A 17470-nucleotide genomic window follows, 5' to 3' on the forward strand; every position below is an offset into this window, starting at 1 on the left:
GGTCACGGGCAGCCTGCCAAGCCCCGGGGCTCGCACGGGGCCCCTCTGGCTCCCAGGCCCGATCCGCGCGTCAAGGCGCCGCAGCGCGTGGCGCCGGCCCACAAGAGGCCCCTCAGAGGGGGCCGCGTCGGAGGGGGGCTTCCGGCGTCCTAACCCCGGCGGTGTCGTCACCGCTCGAGCATCCGTCTTCCGTCCAGGGGCATCTCCGGGAGGTGAGGCGCACGGGGGTAGTCACCAGCCGACACAAGGGCCTGGTGACCACGCGTCCTGATCGCGGGCGGAGGTCCCCGCCACCGAGCCTCGCCTTCCCCGGGCGGGACAGAGACGGCCTCGCCTTTCCTCCTCTGTCCCCTCGCGTTGTGTTCGCCGTGAAGAGGGGGGTGTAACGACAAGCTCTGGGTCTGGTAAGTCTTTTAGGACGAGGAGGACCCGCTCCGGAACAGGTTCTTCCGGGGCACTTTATAGAGCCCTAACTACACTTCCCAGAAGGCTGTGCACTGGCGTCCGCTCCCTTGGCGGCGGGGCTTCCGGGCTCCTGGTCCTACGTCATTCGTGTGCGACGGTTCTGTCCACGCCAGCTGTGGGGAGGGCGTCGCTGTTCTGTGGCCGCCTCCAGTGAAGCTCTTCCAAGAAGAGCAGAGAGACGGCTGCCGCTCAGCCCCGCGCCTTTGAAGGAGCCGTGAGCCACCCGGCGTCCGGGGAGTCGGAACGTCAGCCGCGGTCACACCTCCCGGGGCAGGGGAGAGGGGGCAGTCGGCCGAGCCGGCGGGACCCGCCTGCATCGCTGCCGGTCCGGGCCCCGCTCCGTGCACAGGGTCCCATGATGGCGGCAGCATGGATGGACCCTGCGCGGGTGAGTGGACGATTTCTGGGGCATTGCTGCCTCGCTGCTGCGGAGAGGGCTCCTGGGCAGCCTGGAGCGAGGGGGTACTCGGTTTCTCTTTGATGTGTGTGTGTCAGACGAGTGGAGAACGTTGTCACTTTCTTCATCTCCAGTCTTAGAATACACGGAGAGGGACTGAATGTGCAGATGGCCCGACAATGGGCACACCGTATTTAAAAGTGACGCTGACCCCAGACGTGCAGCTCCTGCACAGGAATTGAATCCCTCCTCTACTCTTAGCAACCTGGGAACCAGTCCGCTCTGTCATTCTTGGCCAGAAGCCCGATTCCTAACCCTGAGTGACACCCAGGAAGCTAGACCATGACTTCTCTAAGACTCTGCCCCAGGTAGCCAAGATTTGATTAATAACTGATCCTTGCTAATTCTTCCCCAATTTTCAGCTCAAGACGGATCAGAAAAATGCATATCTGTACCCCTAACGAAGCACATATATGATGCTAGGGGAGTGCATGTCAGAGAGTTTCCATAATTTAGACATATATCATTTGGTTGTCAATGTGGAGGCCCTAGTTGACTTTTCTGTGTTTATCTAAATGTCCAAGATGTGCCTGGTGATGTGAGTTTATCCAGCACCAGAGCTAAGTAATACTTCAGGGTTCCTATGTATGAACCAATTAATTAGGAATGTCCAGGTGTATAATTGAAATATTAATTTGAGAGCACTGATAGAGGGGACAAAGCTGCAATGCACAGAGATGTGGGTACTGAAAGTGCACATTAAAAACCATGAGCCAGTGGTTTGGAGTATTTAAATGACAGATGTGCAGTAGTGGGGCTGTCCATCGGGCAGTGGAGTAGCTGAGTTCTTTATATCTAACTTGTGGTGTGTAGGATGTGGTCCTGCACATGTTGGATATTTAACATTAGGAAACTAGAAAATGGTGGAGTAACGTTAACAAGGCAAACTCCTTATGAAGTATTTTCAAGTCAACACTCGAACAACTAGACAACACTGGTGGAAACTGAAGATGACTTAAGAGCTGGGGACTCGTAGTCCCTTTAGCTAGGATGCGAAGCCCTCAGCATGAGGCAGGCAGCTAGCAGGACCAGTGAGGCTCAGGTACTGTTGTTGTTACTGACACCGTTATTACCATGCTCGCTAATTCCTCTGACGTCCTAGAGCCCTTGCTGTCTGCATCTCCCAGTCCTTGAGTCATTTCCATTGTCTGTGTGACCTTCCAGAGCCTCCCACAGAGGGCTTCTCCCTTACACTACCGGAGCACATCCAGAGCAGGGCCCACCTCCCCCTCGAGCCCAGCACAGAGCTTGGCCCTCAGGAGGTACTGGGTGATCGGAGCCTTGATCACTCTGCATCTTTACCAGGGATGTAGGGATGAGCTCTGATCCCATCCAGCAGCCCCAAGGCCAACGCTACTCTCTCTGTTTGACTTTGCAGATATCTGTGACCTTTGATGATGTGGCCGTGACTTTTACCCAGGAGGAGTGGGGGCAGTTGGACCCGGCCCAGAGGACCCTGTACCAGGAGGTGATGCTGGAAAACTGTGGACTTCTGGTGTCTCTGGGTAAGTCCTCCCCACTCCACCATGGGGACACCTACTGCCTCCTTGTCAGAGCACCCTCTGGCTCCAGGCCTGGCTGGTCAAGAAGACCTCTGGAGCCCTCCCTGTGACCCTCCTCCCTGCAGCTTCAGCCATTTTCTAGGTTAATCTCTTTGGACCTGCTCTCCTGTGTCTGTTTGGGCAAGAAACAGTTCCTCTTTGGCTCCTAGAAAACCATGGAAGGAAAGGGGGGTGTTCTGCAGAACCCAAAGGGAGGATTTCCAGCTGGTCCCGTGAGGCTCTGGTAGAGGAACTGGGAACCACGACGATGATGCCGTGGCTTCTGGTCTCTTGTCCTAGCTTCTCTCTCTGGCTCTCTCTGCTATTGTCTCTGTATGCAGGAAGGTTTTGTTTTTTGTTTTTTTTTTTTGTTTTTTTTGCCTCATCAGGTAGTGACAGGACTGGCCACCGGTCCCTGCTCTCTCCGGCCCCCAGATGCCTCATCTCTGCATCTTGGCGTGCTTATACTGTTCCTCTTTGTCTGTCTGCTGCCGGGCCGTGTGGGGTGTTCTTGAGGCAGGAACGGCCACCGGAGCCAGTACTTCTCTGGACCTGTCACCCCAGTGCCCAGCACAGACTGGCCTCCATCCGAGATTCTGATTTCACATTCCGGAGGGGGAGCTGACTGCACGAGCCTGATTGACTCAAGTGTCCTTAGCAGGCCTGTGAGTGATGGGATGTTCTCCAAGGAGGGAGTGAGTCAGGCAGGCCCCCGGGAGGCCTTTGCTTTCAGCGCCGACAGATACTGTCCCAAAGGACATGGTCCCAGTTATGGGGCTTCTCTGTGTCTGTGCCTCCGTGATGGTCCCGAGGTTCAAGGGCCAGCATCCTCTGCCGGGTTGAGAGACGTTAGAGTAATGCTCCTCGGCAGCTGGCAGTTGTGCCCCCAGGAGACATTTGGCAATGTTTGCATGCCCTCTGGGTTGTCCTGCCGTGGGTGCAGCTGGGACTGGCATCTAGGGTTCGAGTCCGGAGATGCCGTAACCCTCTCTGATGGATGAGACAGCGCCTGCTCAGTGACGAATTGTGCCGCCTGCTGCGTCCCGGGTGCTGCGGTTGAGAAGCACCAGCTTCGGTGTTTCTCTCCTTGGGTAGAATCAGCACAGGCTGTTCAGTTTGAGGGAAAGGGGGACTATAAATCCAGAGCCGAGGATGAGACTGTTCTTGGAGAACTGGAATTACGTCTGCCAGTGAGAAGAGAAAAAGCAAAACTAGAACAGCCCGATAGATTAAATATTTCGTAACAAAATGTTTCAGAATAAAAGTCCACGCTCTCCTCCTGCTGACCTCACCCCTCACCTTCAGTGCTTTCCCGGAGCTCACTCCGCTGGCTGTCGTGTCTGCTGCTGCGTGTTCTGGGGCATTTCAGCCTCTCATACGGTCGCCCCTTCTGCGCATAGTCCCCACCTCTCCATCTGTGTCCTGACCGGCAGCTCTCACGGAGGATCCTCTCTCCACCTCACATTCTCTCGTCTTCCTGGTTATAACCCGCTATGCCTGTGGTTCTCATTCAGGGACAATGTCATCCCTCCAGGACACTGGACAGTGTCTGGAGACATTTTTGGTTGTCCCAGGTGGGATGGAGGTGGGACAGGCACTGAGTGGGCAGAGACCTGGAATGCTGCGGGACATCCTTACAATGCACAGGAGTTTCCTCCCTATCTTCCCAGCAAAGAATTACCGTGACTTACATGTCAGTTGTATGGCGGTTGAGAAACCCTGTTTCAGGGACTAATGGACACATCAGCAGCTGGCATGGAGGGACACCCTGACATCATCTTTGCATTATTTCTGCTCTTCCCTGTCTTCTGATTGTTGCTAAGGATAAATTTGGGTTTAGTGTTGAATTTTAACGCCTCACCCCCTAATCATTGCTAATTTGCCTTTCATGAGCTTACTGGGGATTAAGATCGTTTTGATTTCTTTGCTGAGTCTTCAGGGTGACCTCCCATCAAGGCTAATGATGCCGATTTCCCACCTACTACAGTGATACAGATTCCGTTGTTGAAGGAATCTAGGAAAAATAAAGAGTGAGTCACTTTTAGGAAAAGTAGTTAATAATAGCCACAGCCTGCTCAGGTCCTTGGAGCACGGCCCCAGGCACGCTTCCTGCTCCCCCATATAATCTCATGGCATCCCGGTGCTCAGGAGATCAGGAAACCTCGGCCACTGTAGTGAGTCCCCGACACAGCTTAATTTACTCAGTGTGGAACGTATTTCATTTCATGAAGCTATTCTCTGGTGTTTTTTTTTCTTTGTAGTAGAAATCCTTTTTATGTTTAATGCTTTTGACAGTGTGCAATATTTGATGTTTCTGTAAATGGTCTGTGACCATATCTCTGTGTAGGAGTCTCAATTTTATTATTTCTTAGTAGTTAAGAAATGCTGAAGTCTAGAGTCCTTAAGTCTGTCCCTCCGCAGACTCCTCTGGTCTGAGGATGAATCTTCATGCTCATGGCCCTGCTTCGCCACCACCTTCCACTTGGTCTGAGGCTGCTGGCCACACACAGAGGTGCTTGCCTTTTCCTCCTTAGTGTCATGTTTAGGAGACAAAGGTCTAGAGCCAGATTCCTGATGTTCAGTCCTAGTCTGCTCCTTAAAAACTGTGGCTGCAGACAAGTTACCAAACCTGTCTGTGCTTCGGTGTGCTCGATGGTAAGCTGGTGTATACATACTTTAGTTTTTACTTCCTGGACTGTAGCCCGGATCAGTGGGTCACTTGTGAACAGGATTCAGAACAGTACGTGGTGTGACCAGCTCATGTGCAGGTTAGCAGCTGAAAATCTCACTGCGAGTCCTGTTTCTCTCATCGTGATCGTTATCATCCTTTTGCCTGGACTCAGCACATCTGGAACGATGGTGTGCAGCTTTGTGGTCAAACAGCATAGAGAGCAGGTACGGCTAGAGCCGGGTTTCCATTTTGGCTCAGCCAGTCACCAGCTCTGTGCTCTTTGGCACATCCCATTATCTGCCTGAGCCTTGGTTTCTTCATCTACAAAGTGGTGCTGATTGCAACGTGTACTTGCCAAGGATGCCGGGAGGAAGTCCTACGACAGAATCCTCGTTTTGTCTGTGGCGTATAGGAAGAACAGTACAAAACTGTGGTTAGGGTCTAGAAGAAGAGCTAGATCATTGAAGCCAAATGCCTAGTTTTGAATAAATACATCAATATTTTAAATGTGTAAATTGTAATTCATTTCAATTTTGAAATGCTAAAAGGCATTTGTTTGACACAGTCCTTTATGATTTTGTTTATTTATGATTACAGTTTGTATTTATACTATGATATTTATGACTCTATATATTGGTTTTTTACTTTCCATGAGGAAGAAAACTGCCCGGCAGCATGGCATGCCTTCCGCTCCCAGGTTTGCAAGGTAGCATTCTGTGTGCATGGGAGCTGGTTTTATTCCAAGGTCTTGTTTACAGACTAGATGGAGGGATTTTCTTTCTTTTCACACAAACCCTAGCATCTTCTTTCTTTCTCTGTGAACAGGGTGTCCTGTTCCTAGACCTGAGCTGATCTACCAGCTGGAGCACGGGCAGGAGCTATGGATGCTAAAGGGACACCTGTCTCAGAGCGCCTATGCAGGTACGAGCCAAGGTGTGGGCAGGTGGGGGACCCTCCAGGCTTGAGACCAGCAGGAGACCGCTGGCCCTGGTTCCCTGGGGAAGCTTCTTGTTCTGGCTTCTCTTCTGCTTTGGATGCCACGGAGCCCTTTGACCCGAAGTCAGCATTCTTGCCAAGGGGCCCAGAAGGTCGCTGACTCCTCCCACCTCCCAAGTTTCAAGGAATGGTCCTGCCACCCAAGCAGGTTAGAGACTGGAGACAGCCTCCGAGAGTTCTTCACACCCCCACCTCTCCCCCACCGGCCCCACATCCAGCCATGCCTATGTCCCATGCATTTTACATCTTCTCCATCTCCCGAATCCATCACTTGCACCGCCTCCCTCAGACCAGTCCCCAGGCTCAGTGCACGCTCCCATTGTCTTTTCTCTGGGGGTTGCTGCTAGCTTCGTAACCGGCCTCTGCATCTGCTGGGCCTCTGGTCAACTCTGTGTTCTGCACGAGTTACCTCAGGGGCTCGGACTCGCTTCCAGGGCTTCCCACTGCCCCAGCCATAATGTCTCAGCGGGTCTTGGTGTTGAAAGTCAGGTCCGCCTCCTCCATTGCTTGATCCTCAACCCTACCACACTCGTTCAGGCTCCGGGATCTGCAGCTTCCCCTACCATCGAGTGGGAGAGGTCTTGCCCTTGGCCAGTTCTGAGTCAGAGTCTAGAGCACACCTTTGCAGGAAACTGTTTTCTTCATTCATATTCTGCTTGTTGTGTAATGTGACTTAGTCACTTTTTTTCGACTCACCATACAAATGGGCTCAAATCCTCACAGTCGAAGAAAAGTAGTAAGAAAGTTCCTGTCTCTTGGCGTGTTCACCCACTCTGTGCTCCGTTACTCACACGTTCTGACTCTCATAGGCGCTGCTGCCAGGAGCAGTCCTGCGTCGGTCATCTTGCACAAGATGGCGGTGTCTCTGATGTCTCCTGGGGTGACATGTTGGATTATAGGCCATGCAGGCTCGCCTGCTCACTGGCTAACGGCCATGGTGTTCTGAAGAACACGTACCAGTTCACACTTGCCCCAGGACCGCATGGAGGTTCCTTTTGGCCCATGCTTTGCCCGGGACTTGGTACTGTAGGGCTCCTCGGTCGCTGACAGTACTCTGCCCGGTGTCTGCTACTCTCAGGTATCAGGTCGACGAAACTGTATCTCATGTGGGCTCCACTTGCTTTTCCTTCCTCCTGAGGACCTTTGGCACCTGCTCATATGATCTCGGTCAGTCTGTATTTTCTCCTTGGAGTGTTGTTTCATGATAAATACCTATTTTTCTATTAACTTGTTTGCATTTTCTTTTTGATTTGTAGGGATTGTATGTTTATTCTTGCTGTTATTTTTGTGTGTTAAAATATTCATAGCATAAAACTTGACATTTATCCATTTTTAATTGTACAGTTGAGTGGTACAAAACACATTCATAATCCCGTACACCTGTCTCTACCATCAATCTCCAAAGCTCTTGATTGTGTAAAATTGAAACTCTATACCCATGATACAGTGACCCCCAATCTCTCTGCTCCAGGCCCTGGCAACCACAATTTTACTTCTGTGCCTATGATTTTGACTCCTGTAAGTACTTCGTATGAGTGGAATGATGCAGTATTTGTGTGTCTTTGGCACTGGCCAGTTTCACTTAGCATAATGTCCTCAAGTTTCATCTGTGTTATAGCACGTGTCAGAATTTCCTTCCTTCTTAAGGCTTGGTAATACTCCACATAGCACACTTTGTCATCTGTTCATCCCTCAGCGGACACTTGGGTTGCTTCCGTGTTTTACCTATTGTGGAATAAGACTGCTGTGAACATGGGTGTACAAGCATCTTTGAGAACCTGATTTTAATTCTTTGGGCATATAACAAAAAATGAAATTGCTGAGTCATCTCTGAATTCCATTTTTAACTTTCTGAGGAGCTTCCTTTCTGTTTCTTCTTCTTCTTCCTTTCTGTAATTGTGCATTCCCACGACAGTGCCCCAGAGCTGGCATTGCTCTACATCCGCCAGTATTTGTTCTTTCTGATTTTTTGATAGCAGTTCTAATAGACATGAGAGGATACCACATTGTAGGTTTCCTTTGCATTTCCCTAATGATAAGTGATGTTGAACACCTTGTGGGTTTTTATTTTATTTTTTTAAGACCTTTGTTAACGGGTGCTTGCCATTTGTTGACTTTTTTGAAAAATCAAGTTGTAAACTTTTATTACAATTTAAAAATGAGGTTCTTAAAAATCTCAACTTGACCAGATATGAAACAATTTTAAAACCTTTAAAGGTATATTGAGAAAAACGAGGCTTTTTTTTTTTCTTAAAAAACACGTTTGTCATTTCGAAAAAGAGACATCTTTAGGTAAAAGCAGTAAAAGGCCATGCTACATAGATAATGCAGGTAGTTCTGTTTATCTGGTCAGTGGGCAAAAAGCAAGCACTTAAGGTCTTTAGCTCCATTCTCTTGTTCATTTCTTATTGCTGGAATGTCATCTTCATTTCTTCGTGTTGGGTGACTAACCGGGTGCTGGTAGAGACAGAAAGCAGGGGTTTACTCAGCCCCACACTGCTCAGCCTCGGGCGCCCACGAATTCTCAGCGAGTGGACCGGCTGCTTTTGTCTCTGCCGTCTTGCGGTTTAGGGTTTTCTGGGCGTCTGCGTCGGTAACTGAGGTTGCGGCGGTAGTGACGTTGAGGTGGCTGCTGACCCTGGGTCTCATCTCCTTGATTTTCCTTATCTTCCTTGTTGCCATCCTCTCTAGGTTGTCTTTGACGAGGAGGACCTCTGCGGAATCGGGGTCTTCAATCCCGATACATGTTCTGTCTCACTACCTTGTTCTGGTGCACCCCGGTGTCCGCACCTGCCATTCCTTCTCCCATCCCTTCTCCCTGCTCGGGAGGGTTGGCCTACTGCAATCCGCGCTGTAGGGTCTCCGCAGGAGCAAGGCGGGAACCGTCGCCTGCGGTGTGGTCGGCGCTGTTGGGCCTGGCCTTCGGGAGCACCTTCCGATCCTGCGTCCTTCCCACACGCTCCCTGCTCTGGTCATTTGGCTGGTGACTGCGTGGAGGACCCTGCGACGCGGAGAGCGTGTGTAACGGCTCGGGTCTGTCACGGACTTACTGCCTCACCTTGGACTCCCGGGGGGCCCGCCGCGTTTGCTGTCTCCACACCCTTCTCTCCGTCCGCAGCATCTGACTCCACAGTCTCTCCGTCTCCTCCACTGCTAAGGCCCTTCCTGGAGTTCTTCTTCCCTCGGGCAGCCTGTGATGCAGATCCGTCTTCCTTGGTGCCCTTCCTGCTGACGAAACCATGCCCATTTCTTACATTGAACCATTTTACTATTCCCAAACCTTTGTTGTGATAATATTTTTGTCCCTGCCGGCAGGTGCCGCCGATGTGAGGCCCCCTCGGGCCGCCGCTCCTTGCGCTGCTGCCGGTGGTGCAGGCCTTGGTGTGGGCAGCGCGGAGGGCAAGGGCAGCAGGCGGCTGCAGGATTCCAGCCTCACTGCTCCTGGCTGCCGTGAGGGGACTGTGCCGGCTGCGGCCGCGGCAGCTTCTCCTGGGGTGTGAAGGAAACTAGGCCAGCGGCGGCTGTAGGGCTGCTCAGGGCTCTCTGGAGTCCGGTCTTCGCTCCTGCTCCCAATTGAACTCCAAGATTTTATTTATTTGAGAGAGAGAGTGAGAGGGGAGAAGGTCAGAGGGAGAAGCGGACTCCCTGTGGAGCAGGGAGCCCAATGTGGGACTCGATCCTGTGACTCCAGGATCATGACCTGAGCTGAAGGCAGTTGCTCAACCAACTGAGCCACTCAGGCGTTCTCACCTTGCGTTTATTAACCATTTGTATGTCGTCTTTGATGAAATATCTTTTCTTTTTTAAAAGATTTTATTTATTTATTTGACAGACAGAGATCAGTAGACAGAGAGGCAGGCAGAGAGAGAGGGGGAAGCAGGCTCCCCGCTGAGCAGAGAGCCTGATGCGGGGCTTGATCCCAGGACTCTCGGATTCTGACCTGAGCAGAAGGCAGAGGCTTAACCCACTGAGCAACCCAGGCGCCCCTGGATGTTGAATTTTCAAAGGCTTTTCAGTGTCCATTGAGATCATTTTATGGGCTATTCCCCTTCATTCTAGTAATGTGTTGTTACATTTATCAGTTTTCTTATGTCAAACCACCCTTGCATTGCAGCAGTAAACCCCACTTGGTCACGGTGTATGATCCTTTCAATATGCTGCAGAATTTGCTGTTATTTTGTTGAGGATTTTTTACATCAATGTTTGTGAGGTATATTAGGCTATAATTTTACTGTAGTGTCTTTAGTTTTGGTATGAGGATATTAATGGCCTTCATGATTTGAGAAGTGTTTCCTCCTCTTCAATATTTTGGAAAAGTTAGAGGATTGGTGTTTTTCTTTTAAAGCCTTTGGTGGAATTCATAAGTGTAACTATCAGGGCCAAGGTTTTTCTTTGTTGGGAGATATTTTTACTACTAATTCAGTCTCCTTACTAGGTAGATGTCTATTCAGATTTTGTATTTCTTCCTGATTCAGTCTTCATGGTTTTGTGTTTCTAGAAAGTTGTCTGTTTTATCTAGGTTACCCAACTTGTTGGTGTACAGTTGTTCATAATAGTCTCTTATAATCTTATTTTTTTAAATTTCTGCAGAATCGGTAGTAATGTCCCCACTTCCATTTCTGATTTAGTCATTTAAGTATCTTTTTTTTTTCTTAGTTCATCTAGCTAAAGGTTGCCAATTTTGTTGATCTTTTCAAAGAACCAAGTTTTTATTATCCTGATTTTTGTTTCTATTTTTCTATTTTCTTTATCATTTCCTTTTAATCTTTACTATTTCCCTCCTTCCCTTCACTGTGGTTTTAGTGTGTTCTTTTCCTGCATCCTTAAGTTGTCTACTAGTTTGTTGATTTCACATCTCTTTGTTATTTAACATAAGCATTTATAACTATAAATTTCCCTGTTAATGCTGCTTTCATTGCATCCTGTAAGTTTTAATATCTTAAGTTTTCATTTTCAGTAGAAGTGAGTCATATTTTATATGTTATCTTTGTAAATCTGTTGAGACCTAATTTTGGTGTTAACATGATCTATCTTGGAAAATGTTCCATGTTCATTAGTCCTCTGTTTCCTTATTTATATTTTGTCTGGTTGTGCTCTCCATTACTGAGAATGAGATATTGGAGTTTCCATCTATTACTATAGGATTGTCTCTCTTTTCCTTCATTGTGTCACTTTTTATTCCATATATATATTTTTTTTTTTTTTTTTTAAAGATTTTATTTGTTTATTTGACAGAGAGAGATCACAAGCAGGCAGAGAGTTAGGCAGAGAGAGAAGGGGAAGCAGGCTCCCCGCTGAGCAGAGAGCCCGATGCGGGCCTCGATCCCAGGACACTGAGATCATGACCTGAGCCGAAGGCAGCGGCTTAATCCACTGAGCCACCCAGGCGCCCCATTGTTCCATATATTTTGATGGTCTGTTTTTAAGTACATGTTTACAATTGTTGCAGCTTCTTGCTGTATTAGATCTTTTATTAAAATACAATGTTCTGGGGCGCCTGGGTGGCTCAGTTGGTTAAGTGTCTGCCTTCAACTCAGGTCATGATCCCAGGGTCTTGGGGTCAAGCCCCGCATCAGGCTGCCTACTCAGTGGAGAGCCTGCTTCTTCCTCTCCCACTGTCTGCCACTCTACCAACTTGTGTGCTTTTGCTTGCTCTCTCTCTCTGTCAAGTAAATAAAAAATAAAAATCTTAAAATATAGGGGCGCCTGGGTGGCTCAGTGGGTTAAGCCTCTGCCTTCAGCAGACCCTTCAGGGTCGTGATCTCAGGATTCTGGGATCGAGCCCCACATAGGGCTGTCTGCTCAGCGGGGAACCTGCTTCCCCCTCTCTCTCTGCCTGCCTCTCTGCCTACTTGTGATCTCTGTCTGTCAAATAAATAAATAAATAAATAATCTTTAAAAAACAAACAAACAAAATTCTCCTTTACAGCTCAGTTCTCAACTGTTTTGGTTGTTCGTGTCACAAAAGTATATTTTTGTATATTGTGTTGCCCCAGACTTAAGACTAATAACTCTTTTAAATTCATTAGTCTTTTGAATTATGTAGAAACTAGATGTGGAATTATAGCCCGAAGTTACAGTAACACTAGCTTTTATTTTTTTATTTTTAAAGATTTTATTCATTTATTTATTTGACAGAGATCACAAGTAGGCAGAGCGGCAGGCAGAGAGAGAGTAGGAAGCAGGCTCACCGCTGAGCAGAGAGCCTGATGCGGGGCTCTATCCCAGGACCCTGGGATCATGACCTGAGCCAAAGGCAGATGCTTAACCAGCTGAGCCACCCAGATGCCCCTTAATTTCCCTCTTAGAGGACACTTTTGCCATATATAGTATTCTTGTTTGACATTTTTTTTCTTTTACCCTCGAATATATTGACCCACTGTTTTCTGGCCTCCCAGGTTTCTGATGAGAAGTCTGCTCGTAATCTCATTGAGAATTTCTTATATATGACAAGTAGCATCAAGGTTGCTGTCAAGATACTCTGTTTATCTTTGGGTTTCAAAAGTTTGATTGTTGTAAGTTTTATTGGTGTGAATCTTTTAGTTCTTCTTTCTTGGAGTGCACTCATCTTTTTGGATATTTATTGTTGATTTCTTTCATCAAATTTGGGATATTTTCAGCCACTTATTAAAATACTTTCTTTTACCTTTTTCTTTCTGACTAATCCTACAATAACTATATTGGTTCATTTAGTGGTATATCACAAAGTCCATTAGAGTATGTTCACTTTTCTTAAATTTTTTTTTTCTTCTGTTCTTTGGACAGAATTTTCATTTCTCTCTTTTTTTTTTAAGATTTTCTTTATTTATTTGACAGACAAAGATCACAAGTAGGCAGAAAGGCAGGGGGTGGGGGAAGCAGGCTCCCTGCCAAGCAGAGTCCGATGTGGGACTCAATCCCAGGACTCTGGGATCATGACCTGAGCTGAAGGCAGAGGCTTTAACCCACTGAGCCACCCAGGCGCCCCAAGAATTTTCATTTCCTTTATTTAAGTATGCTGATTCTTTCTTCATCCTACTGAAATCTTCGTTTGAATTCTTGCGGTGAATTTTTCATTTCAGTTATTATACTTTTCTTTTTGGTTTCTTTTTAGGTTTCTAGCTCTTTATTGATATTTCCATTTTGTTTATACATAGTCTTCTTGACTATCTCCATATCTTACTTTAGCTCTTTGAGCTTATTTAATGTGGTTGTTGTAAAGTCACATCCAGTATGTCTGTATCAGGTGTTTTTTAGGAATAGGTTTTGGAGGGGTTCCATACATGACCTACTGTATCCTCAGGGACTTGTTACCTTTCTGGGATTGATGTATAGAAATCCATGCACAAAGTATTGGCAGCCTAGGAATTTCACCTGACTTGAGGGTCAGAGTTATTGACTGTCTTCACATAAGCACAGCTGATTGAATTATTTCCTATGTGACTGTCCAGAGGCCTAGTTGCTATCTTATAGCTCAAAGCACCAACCCTCTGATTGCATGTGGTCAGACATTGCCCTCAGTCATCTCTTAAGCATGAACTATCAGGGGCCCAAATGAGTTACCTATTTGCATAAATGTCCAATCTGGAATCGACTGTATCTCCTCTCTTGCACTTTGTCTTCTAACCCAGCCACTCCCCCAGGTTTCCCTTTCATGGTGTCAATAGTCCTAGGATCAAGAAAGAAAGACATTGTTATCCTGGGATTCAGAGGTAGCAAGACAGAAACACTATTTTCTTTTTTTTTTTTTAAGATTTTATTTATTTATTTGACAGATCACAAGTAGGCAGAGAGAGAGAGAGAGAGGAGGAAGCAGGCTCCCTGCTGAGCAGAGAACCTGATACGGGGCTCGATCCCAGGACCCTGGGATCATGACCTGAGCTGAAGGCAGAGGCTTTAACCCACTGAGCCACCCAGGCGCCCCCAGAGACACTATTTTCATCTTTGTTTTTTTCTCTTCATTTCACTGAAATGCTCATTTTTTTCTGTGTTGGCATTACCAACGGACCTTTTTATGTATTGGGTTTCTTTCAGGTGACAAAGGAAAATCTAAGACCACAGAATCAACCACTAGTGAGCCAGCCCTGTCTGAGGGAGTCTTCCACCAGGAACAACTAACACAAGGAGTTCCAGGGAACTCCCAGGTGGGCCGAACTAAGGATCAGGTTGGGTCATTGCAAATGCAAGAAGGACACTTGAGACCAGAGATAGACCCCCAGAAGGAGAAGCTCCCTGGAAAATCAAGCTCTGAACATGGCAACATAGGAACAGCCAATAATGTGTATTCAGGGATTGTACAGGAGCCTGTCCCTCGGGGAGGTGCTGTCCATGACCGTGACTCATATGGGTCAGGTAAAGATCCTGTGATTCAGGAAGAAGAAAATATCTTTAAATGCAATGAATGTGGGAAAGTTTTTAACAAGAAACGCCTCCTTGCTCGACATGAAAGGATTCACTCTGGAGTGAAGCCCTACGAATGTACCGAGTGTGGGAAAACATTTAGTAAAAGCACTTATCTCCTTCAACACCACATGGTCCATACAGGGGAGAAGCCCTATAAGTGCATGGAGTGCGGGAAGGCCTTCAACCGTAAGTCACACCTTACCCAGCACCAGCGGATCCACAGTGGAGAGAAGCCTTACAAGTGCAATGAATGTGGGAAGGCCTTCACCCACCGCTCCACTTTTGTCTTGCATAATAGGAGCCACACTGGAGAAAAGCCCTTTGTGTGCAAAGAATGTGGGAAAGCCTTCCGTGATAGGCCAGGTTTCATCCGTCACTATATCATCCACAGTGGCGAGAATCCCTACGAATGCTTCGAGTGTGGCAAGGTCTTCAAACACAGGTCCTACCTCATGTGGCACCAGCAGACTCACACTGGGGAGAAGCCCTATGAGTGCAGTGAGTGTGGGAAAGCCTTCTGTGAGAGTGCGGCCCTCATTCACCACTATGTCATCCACACTGGGGAGAAGCCCTTTGAGTGCCTGGAGTGCGGGAAGGCCTTCAACCACAGGTCGTACCTCAAGAGGCACCAGCGGATCCACACTGGGGAGAAGCCCTATGTGTGCGGCGAGTGTGGAAAGGCCTTCACCCACTGCTCTACTTTCATCTTGCACAAAAGGGCCCACACTGGAGAAAAACCCTTTGAGTGCAAAGAATGTGGGAAAGCCTTTAGCAATCGTGCAGACCTCATTCGACACTTCAGCATCCACACTGGAGAGAAGCCCTATGAGTGCACGGAGTGCGGGAAGGCCTTCAACCGCCGGTCAGGGCTCACGAGGCACCAGCGGATTCACAGTGGAGAGAAGCCCTATGAATGTGTCGAGTGTGGCAAAACCTTCTGCTGGAGTACCAACCTCATCCGACACTCTATCATCCACACCGGAGAGAAGCCCTATGAGTGCAGTGAGTGTGGAAAAGCCTTCAGTCGCAGCTCGTCCCTCACTCAGCATCAGAGGATTCATACTGGGAGAAACCCTGTCCGTGTAACCGAAGTGGGAAGACCCTTCACGAGCGGGCAGTCCTCAGTCAACCTCCAAGAGCTCCTGTTGGGGAAAGACTTCTTGAATGTAACCACTGAGGAAACTTCTTACTCAGAATCTGATCGTTCATACCAAAGAGAACCCCCTCAGTTTCCTTCCCGATGAGAAACCTTCTGTTGTAGGACATCATTTGTCATCTGAGAAGTCAGACGGGAAACTTACCCCATCTGGAGCCATATCTTACATCTGAGAGTTCATCCAGGGAGAGACCCAGTGATTATGTGCACATAGGAAAACCTCCAGCTACATGTTTTTCCTTGTTTTACACCACAGTAATATCTCAGGAATTTTTTTTCTTTCTTTCTTTCTTTTTTTTTTAAAGAAAGAGACATAGAAGAGAAAATGAACTGTAAACACACATTTTCTTTCAGACTTCCTTCCCAAGCCTTTGGCACTTTGTCATGGCATCCTTAGTTTACTTGGCAGGGGGAGGGTTTTGTTTTAAGGATAAAGGACCCAGACTGCTATGTGTCTTGTATATACATTCCTTGCTATCCAGTGTCAAGAGAGTTAATTGAAGGCAGGTTTGGAAACTTCAGGAACATCTTTGTTCTAAAACACTGTCTCTGTTCTTAAGGAGCTTCATCTTTGTGAGAAATACAAAGGCTGGAACCATCAAACACCTTTCTGTTGAGGAGATAAGAACACACATATGAATGGGCACCTGTTGTTGCACTGGTTAAAACTGTTTAAGGCTTTGATTTAAAAAAAAAAAAAAGAAAGAAAGAAAGAAACTTCATGTGGTTTTGAGGAGCTGATACTTGGACTTTTTCTTGGTCCTGTACTATTAGTTTACTTGATGGCTATAATTAGATGGTAAATCTTTGAGTTGTGTAAAATGATTTCTTTCTCTTTATTGTTTTTATTTAAAACTTATTTAGCATTCTTCATTACTTTGAATTTCCACATAAAGTTTTGGAGAAGTTTGTCTGTTTTTATGAAAAAAATCTGTTGAATTTTGATAGAAATTGAGTTAAATTTTCAGATCAGTTTGTTGAGAATTCGCATCATTATGAACACAGTATGTTCATACTTAACCCAAACTCTGTTTGTTTAAGTATCATTTGATTTACTTCATCATTGTTGTATAAATTTCAATGATAGGTCCTGTATGGACTTTATAAGGTTTATATCAAGGTGTTTTTTTTCCTTTTATTATAAATGGCATTGATTTTTAAACTTTCCATTTCCACACAAGTTTTAGTAGTATGCAGAAATGTAATTAAAATCTGGATGTTGTTTTGGTATCCTGCACCCTTGCTGAACGGTAGCCATTTATTTGTTGTGATAGGATGCTTGGGGTTAGAAAACATAGAAATATCATCCACAAAAGAGATAGTTTTATTATTTCCCTACCATATGTATACTTAGTATTTTCTTTTCTTATCTGCTGTACTAGCTAGGATTTCCAATATGATGTTGAACAGTAGTAGTAGTAAGAAAGGATATTCTTGTCTGGTTTCTGATATTAGGGGGAAACATACAATTTTTCATCAAGTATGATGTTAGTATAAGGTTTTCTTTATAGAAATTTCTTATCAAGTTCAGAAAGTTTCCTATATTCCTAATTTGCTGGGGTTATTTTGTTGTTATTATGAATCGGTGTTCAATTTTATCACACACTTATTCTCTACCAATTGATATAATCTTGTGGTTTTTTCTTCTGTAGCTTGTTGATAGGATGTATTACATTAATTTGAGTTTTGAATGTGAAATCAACTTTGTGTTTCTTGAAATAAGCCCTACTTGGTTTAGAACATAATTGTTATTCTATTACAGTATTCAGTATACTAGTATGTTGAGGAACTTTTCCTGCAAT

At 46.6% G+C, this 17470-nt stretch overlaps 1 protein-coding gene across 3 annotated transcripts; it reads left to right on the forward strand.

Annotated features, from left to right (window-relative positions):
- Window positions 1–108: 108 nt before the first annotated feature.
- Window positions 109–16975, forward strand: ZNF805 (zinc finger protein 805). Of its 3 annotated transcripts, none has more exons than XM_032324662.1 (4): window positions 109–404; window positions 2301–2427; window positions 5960–6055; window positions 14144–16975. In XM_032324662.1, exons 2-4 carry the CDS (start codon window positions 2394–2396, stop codon window positions 15754–15756), a joined length of 1743 nt encoding a protein of 580 aa, XP_032180553.1. In that variant the 5' UTR covers window positions 109–404; window positions 2301–2393; the 3' UTR covers window positions 15757–16975. The 3 variants fall into 3 exon arrangements, with proteins under 3 accessions (XP_032180553.1, XP_032180552.1, XP_032180551.1); XM_032324661.1 differs by lacking the exon at window positions 109–404 and adding an exon at window positions 532–853; XM_032324660.1 differs by lacking the exon at window positions 109–404 and adding an exon at window positions 1892–1964.
- Window positions 16976–17470: the final 495 nt, after the last annotated feature.

The sequence above is a fragment of the Mustela erminea genome, chromosome 19 (assembly GCF_009829155.1).
Source record: "Mustela erminea isolate mMusErm1 chromosome 19, mMusErm1.Pri, whole genome shotgun sequence".
Classification (NCBI taxonomy): Eukaryota; Metazoa; Chordata; class Mammalia; order Carnivora; family Mustelidae; genus Mustela; species Mustela erminea.

Bases quoted from the DNA above. Each gene is read 5' to 3' on its own strand.
- ZNF805 (XM_032324660.1), top strand. From the start codon at position 1,929: ATGAGGCAGGCAGCTAGCAGGACCAGTGAGGCTCAG. The intron at 1,965-2,300 runs GTACTGTTGTTG...TTGACTTTGCAG, and splicing joins GCAGGACCAGTGAGGCTCAG to ATATCTGTGACCTTTGATGA. The intron at 2,428-5,959 runs GTAAGTCCTCCC...CTCTGTGAACAG, and splicing joins TGGACTTCTGGTGTCTCTGG to GGTGTCCTGTTCCTAGACCT.